This window comes from Aphelocoma coerulescens, chromosome 8, assembly GCF_041296385.1.
Source record: "Aphelocoma coerulescens isolate FSJ_1873_10779 chromosome 8, UR_Acoe_1.0, whole genome shotgun sequence".
NCBI classification, from domain to species: Eukaryota; Metazoa; Chordata; class Aves; order Passeriformes; family Corvidae; genus Aphelocoma; species Aphelocoma coerulescens.
Genome location: NC_091022.1, coordinates 5,687,286 through 5,707,572, shown reverse-complemented (window position 1 = coordinate 5,707,572; position 20,287 = coordinate 5,687,286). Strand labels below are relative to the sequence as shown.

At 45.0% G+C, this 20,287-nt stretch overlaps 1 protein-coding gene across 11 annotated transcripts in view; it reads left to right on the top strand.

Moving 5' to 3' along the window:
• DHX9 (DExH-box helicase 9) overlaps positions 1-20,287 on the top strand; it is a 43,434-nt gene that overhangs the window by 2,829 nt on the left and 20,318 nt on the right. For 6 of the 11 annotated variants that reach the window (XM_069023787.1, XM_069023785.1, XM_069023786.1 and 3 more), the window contains exons 1-5: positions 11,618-11,799; positions 14,401-14,541; positions 15,534-15,648; positions 15,886-15,998; positions 17,283-17,428. In XM_069023787.1, the coding sequence (XP_068879888.1) occupies positions 11,689-11,799; positions 14,401-14,541; positions 15,534-15,648; positions 15,886-15,998; positions 17,283-17,428 (626 nt within the window). In that variant the 5' untranslated portion in view covers positions 11,618-11,688. Of the gene's footprint in view, positions 1-2,561; positions 2,636-3,009; positions 3,098-4,222; positions 4,281-4,363; positions 4,440-5,695; positions 5,789-6,094; positions 6,244-6,433; positions 6,481-7,256; positions 7,342-7,965; positions 8,006-9,077; positions 9,850-9,892; positions 9,936-11,617; positions 11,800-14,400; positions 14,542-15,533; positions 15,649-15,885; positions 15,999-17,282; positions 17,429-20,287 lie in introns of those variants that run through there. The other 5 variants (XM_069023789.1, XM_069023792.1, XM_069023791.1 and 2 more) reach the window with 3 other exon arrangements.

Genomic DNA, 20,287 nt, shown 5'->3' with positions numbered 1-20,287 from the left:
ATGGCTCAATCCCAGTCAGGGAACTCATTCCATTGCAGTCACTGCTTTGATTCTTGCTTTAAAGGAAACTTATTTCTGATTTTATTTTTTATTATGACTCAGATTTATTGCAACATAGTATTTAGAGAGTGACCTGAGCCCTCTGCTTTAACTGCATGGTCCTTGTCAGATATGTTCTGGGGTGGCATCTATGGATTTTTGATCCCATCCACCAATCAAGGCATCAGAATTGACTTCCAGACTGTAGGGTTGGTCTGTATTTATGACAAATGAAAAAAACAGTGAAATATTATACACTAGTAAACAAAATAAATTTGTCTTGCAGAGAAGATAACCCAAGAATTCTATTTCCCCTGTTTACCAGGGAATGCTGTTGCTTTCTGTCTTGGTTTGAAAGACAGGTGTCTGCTAAAAAAGGCAGGAGCCTCCCTTGGAATGGAAAATATGACCCCCTTCCCTCTGAATTTCTATAATTTTGAAATTAAGGGGCTTTCAGGCAAAGAAATGGGAAAAGGAATAACAGTTCTTTACTAGTATATATGTATAGCAAGGCAAACAAACAGCAACAATGGTAACAACAACAAACAAGGCAGACAAACAACAGCGGCAGCAACAACAAACAGAACCAGAAAACCCAGTGAACGGTCTCCTGCCGCTCGTTAGGCCCTTTCCCCCCGGTGCAGTTGTGGTCGCGGCCGCCAGGGGCGCTGGTGGCTCCCGGCCGGGCAGGGCGGGTGCGGTGACTCCCCATCGCCTGCAGGGGGCGCTGTGGGGCAGGGCCGCCCATCCCTCCACGCGGTGATGGCGGACGCAGCCGGCGAACAGGGATGGAAAAGGGGCTCTCTTTACGGACCCCAGGGGCAGCCGATCCCGGTGCGCCCTCTGGATAGCAAAGAGAGCTGTGGCAGGGACCTCGGAGGCAGCAAGCCGGAACGGCAGGGTGAGCTCACCCGGGGCAGCAAGCAAGAGGCAGCAGAAACTCGGCGGCTGTAGCTGGAACTGCGAGGTGTCCCGGCAGGCAGGGGCTGCGGACTACGGTGTAGCGAATAACCTGGAACAGTGGCAGAGGAACGGCCGGGGGAGGGCAAGCTGGGCAGCGGCAGCCCAGATCCTGAACATGGCAGAGAGAAAGACTCCATCGGAGGGGAAAGGGGCTCGGGGATCCAGGGGTTTCCCCTGAGACGCCTGAGCAGATGGTGAAAGGGTCCTTTGTTTGGTGAGGTAGGGTAACAAGGTCCCAGTGCAACGGCTGGCTCATCTGACGGGCAGAGCTCCACTCACGGTAGAAGGTGTCAGGAAAATTAATCCACAAACACCAGAGGTTTATGTCCAAAAAGCAGACAGAGGAGTCCTGTTACTTTATTCAACTAAAGGGAGAGGTCATGGGGCATTTCCCCTGAGGTCTCTCAAATTTTTGGAGGGTGCAGCCTCCTATTTATCCTAATTTCCCAACCGCATTTCACTCTCTCTTTCCCCATTGGCTGGGGTACTTGAGAGGTACAGACTTCCCAAAACGCCTAAGACTCCCTTCTAATGTATAACCCGCATTTATTTTAATTCTTATGGAATTTATGGTTCTTCTCATTGTTTCTTTCATCTCTCAATATCCAGTTTCATTTATCAGCAGACCTATAGTTTATTTGTAAAGACATATCTCTTTCTTTCCATGCATCAATCAGTGGAACCCTTCCCATTGTTTCTTTTATCTCTCAGTACTAGTTTTATCTTCCAGCAGGCCCACAGCTTGTTTGTAAAGACAAGTGCCTCATTCCTTTCAAAGACAGCAGAAGACAGAACCCCGCAGTGGTGGTGAATTCTTCCCACAGCGACTGCGACCTCCTTGCCCTCCGAATGCTGAGAGAGGAAAGAGAGAGCTAGGAGTTGCACCCAACCCCTTTTCCCCAGCCCAATTCTCGAGGTATCTCTGCCCCTCCACGAGAAACCCCCCAGCTAAAAGGGCAGCCAGTGGCACCCTTCCCATAGAAACTTCTTTTGTCTCTTCTAAGTACCAGGTCATTATTGTTTCTTAGCAACAAAAAATGGGAGACAATTCTTTAAGAGAAAGAAAAAAAAGGAGAATTGCTAAACCCCAACACTCTCCTCATCCTTTAATGAGAGAGAGAGGTCAAAGTCACATCCAGCGGGATGGCGTTTCACTCTCTGTATCCAGCAGTTATAACCATCCATCAGTTTAACCATTTGCCAGCACTTGCACAAATAACTTTGTGCTCTCAAGAGGACTCCTGTTTCTCTCAAAAGAGGAAAAGGTTTTAGTTCTTCCTGTTCTCTCATATCTCCCAAAAAAAGTTCTTTGCTGTGAAAAAAAGTTTGGAACAGCAAACTACTTGTCAAGAGGAACAGAAACTGGAAGAGTGAATTCAAGGCTGAGCTGCTACCTCAGATGTTAAATAAATGTTGAATGTTTCTTACCTCTGGGTAACCTGTGTTTGTACAAATGCAAGGCTTCAAAATATATGGGGTTTTTTTTGGTTTCTTAATCACTAAGTTTAAAATAACTGTGGGTGGGGACTTAATGGTTGCTGTGGTTCCTTTTATTGCAGACAAATTAACCTCCCAGTGATTCGTCAGTATGTGGATTATCTGGTAAATGAGCAGAATGTGAAGAACGTTTTTGGTAAGTGTTTTTTAACAGAAACTGCATTACAGCTCTTTTGCCTGGATGGGAATCCTGTGATATCTTAGCTGATAGGAGCTGTAGTGGGAGGGAATGTGGATGTGGGATCATCCTGGCCCTTTATATTCAATAGTGGAGAGAGTGCAAGAGGTACTTAAGGCATCTAGTTTTGCCCACACCCTATTTCTGTGAGGGATAAAATAAAGTGCCTTCATAAGGTGACATTCCCAGAGATGAATGGATAATGTGTTGACAGAGAAGACTGATCTGAATGATTCTTCCCAACTCCAAAATGTTACTTCTTGTCTTCAGTGAAACCTATGTGTGTAGGTGAGGCCTCAGCCAGTGTGTTGTGTTTTGTTGTGTTGAAACAGTGAATGGCACAACAGGAGAAGGCCTGTCCCTTAGCATCCAGGAGAGGAAGCAGTTGGCAGAAGAATGGATGTGCCAGGGAAAAGACAAGTAAGTAACTGAGAGGGAATGGGCGATTCTAGATCTTGTGTTATAATGCCTGATTGCAAAACCAAGTTTGCTGATGCCTGGGTTTTTTTTAGTATTTTATTGTTGGGCTTTGTTCCCCAGCTCCTTTATCACAGAAGTATGTTTCTGTCACTGCCAGTTAGCTGATGTCTGTTTCTGCTGCTTAGAGAGCTTCCGAGAGTCCTCTTTGGTACACTGAGAGGTGGGGGAACGAGAAGGGGCTTGGAAAAGAAGGGCTGTGCCGTTTGCTTTGTCTTGAGAACAAATGCAAATAAAGAGCATTTCTGAACCTTTTAATGTATTACATTATTTGGTGTGACTGAAGCTGAGGTGTCAAGTGCTTAACTGCTTCCCTAAAGAAGCAAAATTAGTGTCAGAAGAAAGAATTTAATCTGGATCTGCATTTGTGTATCCAACTGCAGCTTCATTCTCCCTTTCTTGTACCTGTCATAGCCTTGTATCCCTCACTGCTCCCTTTCTCTTGGATGCTGGGTCAGAGGATGTGCAGAGGAGGAGGTGTTTTGGGGGAGAAGAATAATGAGCAGAAATAAACTGGTGTGAAGGATCACAGCCTTCAGATCCATAGCCTTTATATCCATATCTCGTGGATTTAAAGGAGAAAAACAGCAATGGGGTTGATGGACTGGAACATGGAGGATTCCCTTGGCAGGAGCAGACAAGCAGTCAAAGGTGCTGCTGTGAGGTTGAACTCTTCTGGTAGGTTTGCAGAGAAATAGGTTTAGAAAGTAAAGATATACTTTGATTTCCTTTACTCTTCCCAGCCTCCCTTTTAAATTCTCAATATTTGAATTTCAATTTCCTAATAAAATGCTAAGATTCATCTCTCCTGACAGCCTTGCAAGTACAGCAGCAAGAAGTCATATGTGATTCATGTTTACAAATATGTTTTTCTTCCACCACTGGCTGCTTGTCACTGTCAGCACTTTCCCCATGTTTTTGCTCATCAGGTCAACACAGTCTCAGCTCTTTTTTAGGTTCTTGTTCTGTGGCTACCTGGGCTGAAGTGAGTCATTTTGGCAGCCTGGTAGTTTTTCCACCATCACTGAAACATCCCCAAAATCTTCTGAATTTGTTTTTTTTGTGCAGATTGGACCATGTGATCATTCATGTGGGAGCACTGAATCTACCAGAGTGCCAAGAACTGGTGTGTATATGATACTTTTCACTCTGTGTGTGATAAATAGAAGAAGATGTACCCTCAGATGCTTTCCATGCTGTCTTTTATAGGCAAGACATGCAGCAGTCATAGGTGCTGGTGGCATTGCTGTCATAGCCCCCTTCTTCTTCAAACCCACAAACAAAGGTGAGTAGATGTGATTGCTAAGGCCTTTTTATTGCCCTCCCAACCTTCATAATAGATAAAGGATTAATGCCATCTACTTTCTTTGGAAAATATTCTGATGATAATGTTTGCACAACTGTAATGGAAAAGCAAAATGCAAGAAGCATTTTTTAAAGATGATAGATAGCAGAATTGTCCTGGTAAGAAGTGGGAAGGATGTCTTTTGGGATGTATTTTGTTACCCTTTTGTAAAAAGAAGAGTTGCTTTTGGAAAGAGTAGTCTAGTTAACTAGTCTGTGTTCTGAATCGATAGTTTGAGGTTCATGTTTGATCTGGGCCACACTAGGAAGCAGCTGGTTCCACGCTGACCCTTGCTGGGCACTGACCTAGTTAAGGAACTGCTGATACACAGGTGTGGCTCTTGTTACTGAGGTGATTGGGTTTGGTTCTGTCTAAGGTTACCTCAATACTGAAAACTGAGTATTTTGTCCCTAAGATCCTGACAATAACATAAAAGAACCACATGAAGTGGAGGTTTGTAAAAGAAATATTAGAAGTTGTCTGAATGAATTCTGAATGGAAATGTTCATATGAAAGCACCAGAAGAAACCAGAGTAAGTTGCCAGAATGGCTGATAGTGACAGCCAGGACACAATCAGTGGCAATCAGACTGGTACTCACAGAGGAACAGCACAAAAGTCAGCAGAAACCTCGCTGAGAGTAGGGTGGCAGTGAGGGTTCAGCACTGGTTTTTGCCATTCTTCTTCCTTCTGTGTCAATGAGAAAAAAGATCGGTGAAGGATGCAATGAGCAAGATTCTTGGGAAGAATGTCAACCATAACAACTCTTTGATTCCTAAAATGGTGCAAAAAAAGTTGTCCAAAACCTGGTTCATTATCCTCACCAAGGAATACCCCAGGGAGGTGAACATGAACTTGATCCCTTGTCCTCTGTTACACACAAGTGATGCTGCTGAGACTACTTGGCACACAGGTCTGGCACATGTGAGAGCATGCCTGAGTTACACCTGTAAGAGAATGAGTGGGAACTACTCAAATGGGTTTGGTTTAAAAGAAGTATTGTCTTTGCCTTTCCTAAGGTCTTCCCCTGATTTATGTCACATTTAATGTTTTATGACATGTGAAGGGTTTTGTATGACTTGCTGTGTGTGGTGCCCAAGCTGAGACTTCTCCACAGCCCCCGTGCTGTGAATATGAACTGTGTCTCCCTATGGATAGCCTCCTTCTCTTACGGGATACCTGATGGTTTCCTTCTAGATGAGCTGGTTGCTTTCTTACAGAAGATTGCATCTGAAGCCCCCGAGGTTCCATTTTATTACTATCACATTCCTCCTCTGACGGGTGTGAAGAGTAAGTACAGAGTACAGATCTTTGGTTATTTGCTCTGGACAGCAGGTTATATGGTGTTTCTGAATGCATGGATTTATATTTAGTCTTAAAGGTGTTGCTGCCAGTTCATTCCTAAAATTTTTCTGATCTGCTAAAAGAGTCTTACTTTTTGTTGTCTTACTCATTGTTTTAGAGCTGTATAGTTTAATAGGCTTAGGCTGAAAGTGAACAACTTGTAAAATATGAAGTCTTTCTCTCGGGGGCAAGGCAGGGAACTCTTCCAGAACAGGCCTGCATTCCCTCATATGAGATTGCTGTTCTGTACAGTTCGTGTGGAAGAGTTGCTGGATGGGATAAAAGCACAGATCCCCAACTTCCAGGGTGTGAAGTTCAGTGACACGGACCTGTTGGACCTGGCACAGTGCATAAACAAGAATGAAACAGGGGAGTTTGAATTTCTTTATGGGGTGGATGAGGTAAGAAGCTTCTCTTAAAAGTAATTTCTTCTTAAGGCACTCTCTTGCTTCAGCCTTGGGGAAGAAGTAACCCTGGACACTCAGTGCAAAGCAGTTTCACTGCTTCCTCCTACCACCCCTTTTTTGCCTTGATTTTATTACATGAAATAAATTTTTTTTGCTTTTTTTTTCTCCCTCCACCCCAAACTAGCAACTGTTGGGTGCACTGGCAGTAGGAGCAAATGGAGCAGTTGGAAGGTCAGTATGGCTTGGACTCCTTCCCCTCACAAATCCACTGTGCTGTTTTATCTTCCACTATTTGCATAGTATTTCCCTGACCATCTTCAGTCACGGCAATGGAGGATTTTGCAGGATAGGGATGTAGAGAGGCAAACAGACACATAATCTAGCCCCAGTCCTAGTGATGGGACAGTCATATAACCCAGAATCCCAGATTATGTTCCTTTGAGTAATTATTGCTGTGGTTTCTAAGCTGATACAAAGGTTTCAATGCATTTTTTATCCTCATGGCAACTTTTGAAGTAGGTAATCACTTCTATCTTCATTGGGTAAGGAACCAAAACCCAGAGAGGTTAAAATTGTTAGTTCACATGAGCAGTGTGTGAGGAAAAGAGCTGTGCTGAGTTTAATTTCTAATTTATCTGCCCCTCATATCAGGCTGATTGGATGAATTACTGTGTGGTATCTGTGTTCTCTCTAGGCAATCCATTAAATAAACAAGCAGCTGGAAAACTAAGTGATTGATTTTCCTTATTGCCTGATGATATCTTTTTAATTTTGAAAAGCAGTTCCATTTGGAAAGAACTGGGAAGAGAAATCTGTTCTCTAATTCTTCCATGGAGCTTGACATACTTCAGATGCTTGACAGTAGATTGCACCACACATAGATTGCATGGATTTTTCTCATAATAATGACAATGTCAACAGCAAAAGCCTGTGGTCATTTCTTTTGTTTCACTGGTTTTAAGTTCCTCCTTTGCATTTACCAATTCTATTTTTGGTTTGTTTGACAGTACATACAACTATTTGGGCCGACAAACCAATCTGATGTTGCAAGCCTTTGCAAAGCCAGACCTTGCCTTGGCACAGAAGTATCAGGTAAAGCATCTTCCCGGGCCTCACTGGGAGCAACCTGCTTCCTCTTTGAGCTTTTCTGTGGCTGTTCTCCATATGGTTCTGTCATCCTTTCTGAGACAGGTTTATTAAAGAAAAATTCTTTCATCTCCAACCCCCCTTTTTGTTATTCATCCCTCCTCACTTTCTTGACCATTCCTTATTACCTTTTAACCAAGACCTGCCTCACTTACCTTTCAACTCTAATCTCATCCATGCAAGTGGACAATGGTCTGGCCTTTTTCCTGGAAAAAACCCACAGTGGCCAAGCCCCTTGACTAGGAATATTCTGGGGATAGCCTACGTGATGTAGGGCAGAAAGCTGTCCCCAATCAGCTCTGCCTTCTCCCCTTTTGGTCTTGGGCAGTTTGAAGATTTGTGAGGAGTTCTGAGCCATCAGTATACAATCTGTACCCAATGTTTTTATGGAACATTTGTGGTATCCCTCCCCTATTCCACTGGAATTCAATTAGTATTTTCCAGAGACTGGCTAGGTGGCCAAGAGCTTTTCTCAAAGCTGTGCAATAGTTATATCAGATATAGTAGCTTTAGATGCTTTTACACTTTCAAATTTGAGGGTGTTAATAAATTACTATTGGTCTTTTCTAGTTTCTCACTGGGGAATTTCTCAACTTTGTCATCAAACTGGGTAAGTAAACAGGGTAAACACTGCCTGTTTTCCTCATTATGTCTAAAAGTGCAAACTTTGTGCTCTTCAAACTGTCATATAGCTGTACTCTTAGACCTTCCTTCCTGAAAGATACTGCAGTGAAAAACTGTTGCATCTGCTGTTTCCCAACTTGGTAGCAGTTGGGAGCTCAACAAAGGGAGCTGACCAAGCATCCCTGACAGATTCCACTCTCCCTTCTGCTGTGAAATCTCACAGATTTAAAACTGTGACTCTGTGATTTACCCTTGTTCTTATCCTGACTCATTCTGTGGGTTGGTTTTTTTGTTAGGTTTTTTTCCTTCCACCTCCAAAAGCTCATTTCTAGCTTTATTGCTACAGTAATTTTTCTGAAATGGTGGTGCCCAATTAGAAGAACAGCTCTGATATTTCTCTCTCCTGCCTTGCTGTAATTTAACAGGAATATTGTTGAAGGCTGTACAAGGCCAAAACATTTTTAAAAGCCATGATTTCTAGAAACAAAATCAAGTTTAAATATAAAGAGCAATTAAAACCAACAGAGTGGTGTAGGAGACTGAAACAGACAGGAAATGTTTAAATTAAATTCTATCAGACATTTAATGAAGAGAGCTGTTTACTGTAGGTTTGCAGTACATATGCAAGCCCTGATGAATCTTGCTGAGCTTTAGAGCCTGGTTGTATTTCTTGGATTCAAAGTCAGAGGAATTGCATTGTTTTTTAGCCTTATAGATAAAGAGGGAAACACTAAATTTCCAGAAGTACATAAGGAGTCATGATCTGTAGGCAGAGGGCAGGATGCCAAGGCTTGGCTCTGTGTGAGTCTGAATTGGGGGATGCCTACATAGGAATAAGTTTAGTAAGTAGGTGTCATTTTTACCACACTGTCATTCCTGTTTGCAAGCACAGTTACCTCTTTTAAATTACACTGCTCTTGCTTCCAAGAAGTGCTTGAAGCCTGGTTGATGCTGGATTACACAGAAAATCTATGCCGCTGCTTTTTTGGACACCTGTATTGAGGCTGCTTTAAGGAAAGTGGTCTGCAAATGTCCTGATTTTGCTTTTGTCTGCCCAGGTTTTGGTGTTGCACAGACTAAAGCTGTAATGACTTTTGTTTCTGGCATTCCCATGGGACCTCCACGGCTTCCGCTTGTTCATGCCTCCAGTGAGTTCATCGTCAAGGCCAAAGCCAAGCTGGACAGCATTGTGTGGCCTGATGGTGACTGATCATAGTGTCATGGAATCACTAAGGTTGAGAAAGACCTCTAAGATCATCAGGTCCAACCACTAACCTGACACTCCCGGGTCCACCACTAAGCCACATCCCCAAGTGCCACATCTATGATGTTGATTTCCCAGTAGATCTGGAGGTTCCTTTTCTGGGATTCTCTGCCATGTGGCACATCCCCCACATGATGGGCTAGGATTTCTTTCAGGGAAATGGCAATGTGCCCAAGCCCCTTCATGTTAGGGCTGCCTTTGCTGGAGCACATGTAGCCTGATATTTTACACTGCTCTCCTGGAGTGCTGCACATTCCAGGACTGACTGGGATTGTTTAATAAAAAAATAGCAAATTTTTCCCAATTGGAGGAGGGCTGATGACTTTTGCATAGAAAGGAGGAAGATCTGTCTCTACCCCCTCTCAGCTGGATGGTGTTTTGTCCTCTCCATGAGGACATAGTGGGTTTAAACAACAGTATGACAACATCAGGTTGCTCGGGCTGGTATCTGTTCATCAGAATCACTGGGACATTGTCTGTGCGTGTAAAATCCTGCTTCTGTCTGATTTCTGTGTTTATACAGCTTAATGCAAAATTTAAAAAAGAAATCCCTTTTGTAACAGCAAGCTTTGGATCGCTAATAAGCAGGTATTTCTCCATTTTTTTTAGGACAGAAACAAAGCCACGATTGAGCTGTGCACCTCCATGTGGCAGTGCAGAATGCTGTCATGCAGGTTAGGAAGGCATAGAATCATAAGAAACCTAGAATGGTTTGGGATGGAAGGGACCTTAAAATCATTCAATTTCCATCCACACCTTGCACGATCCCAGGTTGCTCCAAGCCCCATCCAGCCTGGTCTTGGACACTTCAGGGATGGGGCAGCCACAGCTGCTCTGGGTAACCTGTGCCAGTGCCTCACCAGCCTCACAGGGAAGAACTTTTTCCCAATATCCCATCTGACTCTGCCCTCTGGCAACGGGAAGCCATTCCCCCTTGTTGTGTCACTTCAGGCCTTGCCCCAAGTCCCACTCCAGCTCTCTTGGAGCCCCTTTAGGCACTGCAAGGTGCTGTAAGGTCTCCCCTGTGCCTTCTCCTAGCTGAATACCCCCAGGTCTCCCAGTCTTGTCTCCAGAGCAGAGGGGCTTCAGCCTTTGGAGGAGCTTCAAGGCCTTCTCTGGACTCTCTCCAGGAGCTCTGTGACCTGATGTTGGGGACCACAGAGCTGGAGGCAGCTCTGCAGGTGGGGTCTCACCAGAGCAAGTCACCTGTTGTCAAATTAAAAGGTGCAGTTTTTTTGTGTTCCGGGCTGAACCTCTTGCTGGCTGATGGTCCCTGTGGCTGACACACGAGGGGTCTCATGCCCTGACTATTCCTCATGAAAAGAATGATTGCAGGGGGGCTGGAAAGAGGGAAGAGAGATCCAGGATGTACTGGGGCAGTTGGGTGGTTTTGCCACAACCAGTGGCGCCACGGATGACAACAACAGAATTGTGATGGATGGCATCCAAAATTTCACTTTCAAAATTCTTCAGAGGTAAGGCCTCTCTCTCTTCTTGGATCTGGAAACAAAAGTCCAGGACATTTCCAAAATCTCCAAAAATCAGCCTCTTCTGCTCCACATCTATACTTTGCCTCACTTTATGCTTTTCCCTTACCCAAAGGAAAAACTGCCTAAGAACAGGTCATAGTTTGTATTTTTTCCTGGCACAGCACAACTCATCCCCACATCCACCCCAGTGGAACATCCAGCACTTCTGAAAACATGGTGTGTATTTGTACTGAAATCCAGCCTTACACACTTTGTGTTACATTCAACCCCTCTGGAAAATAAAGAGCCTAGCGCAAGGATGACAAGTCACAGGAAGCACACTTACCCTCTGTAATTCCTGATCTCGCTCCAGACGGTACATGAATTCACTTTTCAGATCCATGCTTATTTGCTCCGGAGTGAGCTGGAAGTGTAAGACGTTATTTGGAGGCTTTTTGACCCCTCTTCTTATCTACATCGTAACTTCAGTATCAGATCAGTCACACCAACATCATGATCCCAAATATCTATAAAGGATCGTTTCCTACATAACTCCCTGAAATCAGTTATGCCCCTGAGCTGGTTTATTTCATTCATTCCAGCGTATTAAACATTCATCTCCAAAGAAGTCTCTCAGAAAGACCGAAAACACTGAAGAAGAACGATTGTTTAAACACTTTGACTGCTTGAGAAACATACTCGATTCAGCAGGAAGCCAACTAGATGATGGTTCGGACAGGAGCGCGATCGCGGGGCGCTGGAGGGGAGGGATGGAGGGCAGAAGGAATGCGCCCGGCACCTCCCGGATCGCACCCGGCACCTCCCGGATCCCTCCCGGCCGCCGTTCGGCCGCGCGCAGGCGCTGCCGGGTGGTGTTGCCGCGGGCCCGGCGCCGGCTGGAGCGGAGGGTCCTGCTCCGGTGCCCCCGGCCCGGCCATGGGGGACGTGAAGAACTACTTGTACGCCTGGTGCGGCAGGAGGAGGGTGATGCCGGCCTACGAGATTCGCGCCGCCGGCGGCCGTGGCCGGCAGACCTTCCTCTGCGAGGTGCGGGCCTGCCCCTTCGGGGGAGCGGGCTGGGCGCCCTGTGGGGGGCTGGGAGCCTTGAGGGGGACTTTGGGCTGTGCCGCGGGTCTGGGGACACAGAGGAAGACTGGGGTCCTCCGGGGCCCTGGACGGACCCTGGCGGGCTCTGAGCGTCTTGCCAGGGTTCTGTCGGGAATCTGAGGGCCCTGAGACTGGGTCTGGGGGCCTGCCGGGGCCCTGCCGGGCGTGTGGGGGCTGTGCTGGGGGGCTTGGAGGCCGTGACGAGAGCATGGGCTCTGCCAGAGGGAACTTGGACCGTGCCGCGAGTCTTGGGTCACTGCCGGGAGGGACCTGGAGCTCTGCCGGGGATCTGAGGACCCTGTTAAAGGGAATGTGGGGCCCTGCCGGGGGTCTGAGGTTCGTGATGGGGTCTGGGCTGTGCCAGGGGTTTCGGGGTGCTGCTGAGGGCCCTGCCGGGGGTCTGAGGTTCGTGATGGGGTCTGGGCTGTGCCAGGGGTTTCGGGGTGCTGCTGAGGACCCTGCTGGGTCGGACCCGAGGCTCTGCTGCTGGGACCGTGGGGTCGGTGCCGGGGGTCTGGGAGCAGGTCTGGCGGTTCTGTCAGAGGGAACCTGCGGCCCTGTTGGGAGTGCTGCCGGGGTCTTCTGCCAGAAGGAACCTGGGGTCCGCACCGGGAGTCTGGGGTCCTATCCGCGGTCTGGGCCCTGCCCGGCCTGGGTGGGCGTCACTGGAAGCCGAGGGCTCAGGGAGGGCTGGGCTGCTTTGAGCCAGAGTGTCCTGGCTGCATGTGCGCACTGCGAAATGAGTGAAAGGAGGGAAGAAGCCGGAACGATGTTCTTACAGGAAAAACGGGTTGGTTTATTTACGGGTGGTGTGTGTCTCTGCATCGTGTGTGACCTTTCTTGCAGTTAAAATAGTTGTTGAGGGGTGCTGTATGTCACCTCTGCCAAGAGCTTTGGCCCACTCTTGAACTTCAGGTGAAATGTATTAAAGAATTCTTGTTGGAATGGTTGCTACTCTGCACTGCTCTAATATTCCTTTACTCCTTCCTCTAGATATTGGGGATGTGGGAGCTGTGAATTCAGGTTGGCTCTGACAAGTAACTGGCACTAAGTGTGAGGCCATGTACAGAACAGATCAGTTCACGAGTGATGCCATGGATCTGTGTCGCTGTAGTACCAAGACGGTGCAAAGAATGACATGGATTCAGGATCAGGTTCAAAGGCCAGAAAATGGCTATATTTAATTATATAATTCAGCTTATATAGCTTTGTTTGCAAGGGTTGCATAAAATCATTGGATGCTCGACCATCCGCCTCCCAGAGGGATTGGCTGAATGGCCTAACATCCCTTTCCAAAATATTTTTCCCAGTGTGGAAAACAGTCACAAACAGCCTGCACCTGTGAGATAGTTTACAGAAACTCAAATGGTTTTCCTAGCTGGTTAGCGTGAGAAGGGAGACTTTCACAGGCGGCTGTAAAAATAGGAAAATTGCTCTGCCACCTCTCTTAGCATCTCCAGATCTGCATCTTAAATTTGTCATTTTACCCTTCTCTTCCCTGTTTGTCTTCCATGTCAGTAAGAAAACTAAGAAACACAGTGGCATTAAAGCAGTTTTCAAGGTATTATAACTGGTTGAGCAATACTAGGATGGAATGGCTGTATGAATAGATATATTCACAAAATCATGGTTTGGGCTGGAAGGGACCTTAAAGCTCATCCAGTTCCACTCCCTGCCATGGATACCTTCCACTATCCCAGCTTGCTCCAAGCCCCATCCAGCCTGGCCTTGAACACTTCCAGGGATCCAGGGGCAGCCACAGCTTCTCTGGGCAATCTGTGCCAGGGCTTCCCCACCCTCACAGGGAACGATTTCTTCCTAATATCCCATCTAACCCTGCCCTCTGTCAGTGTGAAGCCATTCCCCCCTGTTCTGTCACTCCATGCTTTTTGTAAAAAGTCACACCATACATATATATTGTATATTATACAAGTAGTGTTGTACTTGTTTTGATATGTTGATGCCCCATGATTATCCATGGAGGCTTAACAGGTGAAAGGATAAGTCTCGCTGAAGCATCTCTCTCACTGATTTTTGCAGCTTGGTAGGATGGCTGTGAATCCAGTATGGTTACTGTATGGTTGGAGGTACCATTGTCCAGGGCATAGAATTGCTGTGCTAAAGTAAAAAAAAATCAGAAATAAATCACATCTATGTTGCAAGAACATGGAGCTATGTCTGAGTGGACCCAAGTCACTCCTGTCCTTGTTATCCAAGGGTTTGGTATTTAAGTTGAGGAAAGTGATCTTGGGCAGAGTTTGCTGCTGTGTGTTGCCAGAGTCCCTTCCTACATTGATTTTTCTTCTTCCACGAGGTTTTGGGAAGCACTTGTGCTCTGAGGGCAGAAGTTCTCAGAATGTGGGGGTTTGCTTTTCAATACCTACAGAAATATGTAGCTATATATGATGATATGTAACAATACTTAGTAATATTATTTCTCCTGTACTTACCAGCAGCCAGGATTTGGTGTTCCAGTTGGTGTTGCTGGTCTCCAAACCCCTTTCAGCTGCACATGCCAGAGCTGTGTGTTGTTCCTTGCAGGTCCGAGTGGAAGGCTTCAACTATGTCGGCATGGGCAACTCTACCAACAAGAAGGATGCGCAGAGCAACGCTGCCCGAGACTTCATCAACTACTTAGTGCGGGTGAATGAAATGAAGAAGGATGAAATTCCTGCTTTTGGAGTAAGTTGCTCTTTCTCCTTTCCAAAGACTACTCTGTCATTGTGGTGCCATGCTCTTGGTTGTGTTTCATCCCTGGAGTTCAGTCTGGTGCCCCTGTGCAGTGATGAATGTGAGGGACTTCTTGCACTGCTGGAAGGCTGGGGCCCATACAGAATATCATGGACTCATGGAATCATTTAGGTTGGAAAAGACCTTTGAGATTATCAAGCCCAACTGAATGTTGTAGGATGATCTGGGAAATACAGCTGTGTGTTGGGCTGCAAAGCTGATGAGGCTGGAAAGAATTCAGAGTCCCTGTGAGGTGCAGCCTGGCTTTAAAAGTGCTGAGTACTCACACCTGACACTGTAAAGTTTTAGAGCCATGTTATAATACATATAAAATATATATAATCCTGTGTGCTTTAAAAGAAAAACAACAAAAACAAACCCAAAAATAACAATCACAGGTATATCAAACCAGACATTGAAAATCTGGCATTTTTAAAACCATAATTGCTTCAGCTGTGTAACAGGATCACTGCTTTTTATGATGTTTTGTGAACACTCAGCAGTGACTATTACTTAAAGGCTGAGGAAGAGGAGGTTAGCTCTGTCATTACAGCAAGTTTAGTGAAAAAGTAAATAAAGCATGAAGTTATGTGTTACCTGTTGAGAGGGAAGAATCTTCTTCTAGTGCTCCATTAAGGATATATGAGTTTTCTCAGTGGAAGCAGCCTCCCTGCCTCATCAGCTGAGGTGAAACCCGATGGGACCAGGACTGCTATTTTGGTTTTGCTGTGCCAGTCAGTTTCATGGCAGTTCAGTGTCTGAATATTCACAGTTGTGTTACTATTGGGGTTGCTACTAGGTAATAACTATTGCCTATTTACTAGGGATAACTGTTGCATAATATTGCCTGAGGTCTTTAAACTGCTTGAATAGTTCCTAGCTAAATAGTAAAATGACCTGTTCTGTACTGATGTGCTGAGGTTTTCCTTCATTCCCTTCCCTAGCCAGCAGCAGGTGATATCCCCACTGGAGGACAGGAAGCAGCTAGAGATGTCACTGGTTCCAGTTCAGCTCCGGGGGGACCCCTTCCTCCACATTTGCTTTTAAAAAGTCAAGTAGGTAAGACTGAAAAATGTAATTTCTGTGTATTTGAATGTGTTTTGGTGGTGATTTCTCCCCCAAATTACATCACTCTGCAGACAGGACACTGAAGTCATAGTTTTGAAGCAGCAGTGTGGATGACTGCATGAGATTGGAAGGTCATGGCCTGTCAAAATGGCCAGACAATGCCGCTCTGCTGCTAAGAACATGTTTTGGGGAGTTACTTTGTTTGTTTTTTTTTTTTCTGTGTGGTAGGCAACAGACCAGGTGCAGCACCTGGAAACTGTGGCAGTCATGGAGCTCAGTGGGATCGGGGTGCAAACTTGCAAGATTATTATTCAAGGAAGGGGGAACAAGAAGTGCAGGAGGTAAGTGTCTTGAAGGACAGGTGTCTGCTAAGGAAGGCAGAAGCCTCCCTTGGAATGGCAGATGTAACCCCTTTCCCTCTAAGTTATTATAATTTTGAAATCAAGGGCTTTTAGGCAAAGATGTGGGAAAATAGGAATAACAGTTCTTCACTATTATATATATAACCAGTCAAACAAACAACAATAACTATGGCAGTAACAGCAAACAATCACAAACCCAGTCCCAGCCTTCTCGGCTGTCAGGCCCTTTCCCCTCGGGTGCAGTTCCGCTCGCAGCCGGCAGGGGCGCTGGCGGCTCCCGGTGAGCAGGGCAGGTGCGATGGTTCCCCCGCGGCTGCAGGGGGCGCTCCGGAGCGAGCTCGGGGAGCACGCAGCACCGGTGGCCTGGGATCCCGGGAAGGGATGGAACAAGGGCTTCACAAACCCCGGACAGCTGGCCCCGGTGTCTGGCTGGAGCTTTCGGAACAGCAGGCTGGAGCGGCGGGCTGGAACGGCAGGCTGGAGCGGCAGGGACGAGCACAGATCCCAGAGGACAGATGGGATGTATCCAAACGGGGAACCCCCCGGAGATCGGGCAGGCAGGGCAAGCACGGCTACAGTGTAGCGAAGGCTCAAAGCAGCGGAGGGGCAGGGCGGCCACAGCCCAGCCTCCAGCAGGGCAGGGAAAACCAGCTTTGGGATCCCGGCGTTGTTTCCAGCAGAAAAGAAAAACGGCCGAAGAAAAAGAACCAGCAGCTCCTTTCTCTGCAGCTTCTCTCTCCGAACGCCAAGAGTGAACTGACCCCACACCCAGGTCAAACAAAAGAGTAGCCAGGCCCTTTTGTCTTCTCTTAAGCACCCAGCGATTTGTATCTTAGTAACAGAATGGGGGAAAATTCCTTTAACAGAGAAAAAAAAAAACCTAGATCTCTTGAAACCCCAACAGTAAGTCATGCAGTGGAATTCTCCTTTAGTTCTTAAATAGGTATCTTTTGTCCCCTTTAATTTGTTATTTGCATTTATAACCAAGCTTGCAGTTTTCTTTTGATATTTTGCTGTTAGTTTAAGTTGCAGATTTACTTGTTGACTTTTAATAAAGGTTTAAACTAGAAACAAATAAATCGGTCTAGATAGTCTGAACATCCAGGACTCTGTACAGACATTTTATTCTGAAAATAAGGAATTACTGAGGACTTTTTAGCATTTTCTGTGATGTCCTAATTATTTGTAGGTGTGTTACTTTAAAGACTTGTAATAATCTTTAAACTGGTAAATGATACTCTTTTTTTTTTTTTTCCATATTAGACCTCAGAGTCAGAAGTGGACTTAAATGCAGATCTTCATGGGGGTTGGACCTTGGAAAATGCCAAGGCACGTCTGAACCAGTTTTTCCAAAAGGAGAAGATCCAGGAAGAATATAAATACATTGAAATGGGGCCTGATCACAACAGGTTTGGTAGTTTTAGTCACCATCTGTGTCTGAAGGGTTCAAAATATTTTTGGTGACTGTGGCTCTTCACACTTACTTGCCGTGCTCCATAGAGCCATAGTGTTCTTTCCCAGGACCAACAACATCCCAAAATATTGATATGGGGGTGAGGAGTCTCAGTGCCAAGATCTGAGGGACTGAAGAAATTTCTGAGAAATTCTGGATATGCAGCTTTTAAACTGATTTCTGTCCTCTAGTCCTCTAGCTGGGGTGTTAGTTTGAATGAAAAGAGAGCTCAAGTGCTTGTGGTAATTTTTCTGTGACTGTTGTTGCCTTTGTGCATTTTAAGTAATTCTTAAATTTGCTTATGTAGCAACGTGCTTTAAGGACATTTTATTTCTATTTTTTATTATATTATATATATGTTATTATATTATATATATTTATTATAATTAACCTTTTTTGGCAATGGAATCTTCTTTTGAAAAAAACCGTTCGGCAGAATCTTACCAAAGGAGTTCTGAGAGTCTTAAGTTTCAGTTAAGACCAGCTGGATATCACTCTTTTTTGACTTTTAGCCATTCCACCAGAAGCATGTGTTTCTCCCAAATGAAAGTAGATTGTCCATAAAGAATTGATTGTTTTTATTATTTTATCCCTATTAGGAACAGTATTTACAAATCATCCAGATGTTAGGACATTGTATTATTTCTGGTAAAATATAATGATGTTTTGTGGCCGGAAACAATGGTGTGCTGCTGCTGCTGGATTCTCCTGGCTGGGTTTGGGGTTGGGCATTTTTGCATTATATAAACTTGTGTTCTATGAAAGTTAATATTTTTAGAAAGACAAGAGAATTTTCTTATTACAGCCTTTCATGAGAGTCTCTCTTGCAGGACTTATGGTATTCTTTTGTTATTGTGTCTTCCAATCATTTGGAACATCTAAAAGATGTGTATTGGTGCAGAAAGTTGTAAATTCTCATTTAAAACCTATCTTCAAGTCACTTCATCTCAATTTATGTCTCTCAGGCAAGGCCATTTCCTTCACTTAAGTGAGTGACATAAAAAGTTAGTTTGTACAGTATTAGCAATTTAAATTATGCTTGTTGCAGGTGTAGCTTCTGAGCATTTCTTTTATCTTGTAGCTTAGTGAATATTTGTGTAGCTCATTTTTGTTACGCCTGCTGCAGCATTAAACCCTATGTATTTAAATTTATGTAGTCTTGAGCAGAAGGAAATGATACAGATGACAGTATGTTTCTCAGCCTGGTTATTGTTCTTCTGGAGTGCATTTCAGAGTTTCCTATATACTCTTTGTTCAGGGAAGCTTGTGTGGATTGCCCTGGATGGAATGGCAGAATGGGCTATTCACTACCTGCTGCAACAGATCAAATAGGCATGAAACAATCCTAATGTGTTGTAGGGCTCACTGAGGGACTGTTGGGAGACTGTTTGATTTAATCCTTTTGGAGTGTGTAACAGGAGAGGGATGTTTTTGGTGCTTTGAGGACATAATATAGTTTAGGTTGTTGGGTTTTTTTAAAGAAATACCAGTTTTATGAATCTTGCCAATCTGTTTTGGGTTTTTTTTTGAGGTAATGATCAGAGATATAGGTTATAACAGATATGTTAGCCATGCTCTCAGAGGTTTGTGGTCAATTAATCATACTCATGGTCTAAGAACTTAGTAATAGCTGGAAAATTTTAATTTGGAAACTTTAATTATGACAGGAGGGTATAAGTTGTAAATATAAAGAGGGCTCTCCTAAAACACAAAGCATGAGCTCATATTAAGGGATGGGATGTGGCTTTTCTGTTTTGGGATGCCTGTGCCTCCTGTTCCTGCTGAAGAGTAGCACCAAAGACCTGTGCCTGCTCACACACGGGCTGCTGAGGCTGGACTAGGGAATTGTGGGATTCTGCTGCAAAACTGATTTCTGGTGTTGCTGTTCTCCCCTCAGGTGGTGGAGAATGAGATTGAATGCTGACTGTAGGCCTGGCTGAGAAACATACTGTCATCGGTGTCTTAGGTGGCTGTTGTGTCCCTGAGAGCCAGTGGCCTTTGACCCCTGAAGCCACTGTGCCTGAAGGTCAGTTTACTGGTAGCACAGGAAGGAGGTCTAACCTGAAATTTAAATCACTCATTTAACCTTTTTAATTGTTTGTTTGCAGAAAAAAATGAAGGACACAGGTGCAAGGCACAGCCTCCTGCTGTGCAAATGCCAAGGCCTAGTTTCCAAAGAGGATCTCAGTCCAATAAACTCCAGTCATGCGCCTTGAGTCACATTTGCCAGTTTAAATCCTGTCTTACAAGAATTTGGCTTTAATATTTCATATGGCAAATACAGGTCTAGGTTTGGGATTCTTAAAAACATGGATCGTGATTTCTGTCCTCCTCTGTTGAGGATTTTCTTTTTAAGCCTGAATTCTCTGTGAGAGTGGTGAGGGCCTAGAACAGGTTGCCCAGAGCATCTGTGGGTGCCCCATCCCTGGAAGTGTCCAAGGCCAGGTTGGACGAGGCTTGGAGCAAGCTGGGATAGTGGAAGGTGTTCCTGCCCCTGGCAGGGGATTGGAATGAGATGGTCTTTAAGATCCCTTCCAACCCAAACCATTCCATGATCCTATGATTCTGTGATTAATATGCCAGTTAACCTTTAACTGAACTGGTTACGTATCTACTAAGTAAACTGTTGGGTTTGCTACCAGAGTTACCCTTGAGTAACTCTCTAACTCTGTTACTCAAGTTCTGCTGTTTCCAGAGAATGGCATAAGGGAATGGAAATTCCTGCAAATTCAAATATTCTGTCTCCTGTTCAGATAAGTTCAATGTTTTTGACTAAATGACCTGGTTTGGTTTTGTTTATGCTCTGAGCTGATCA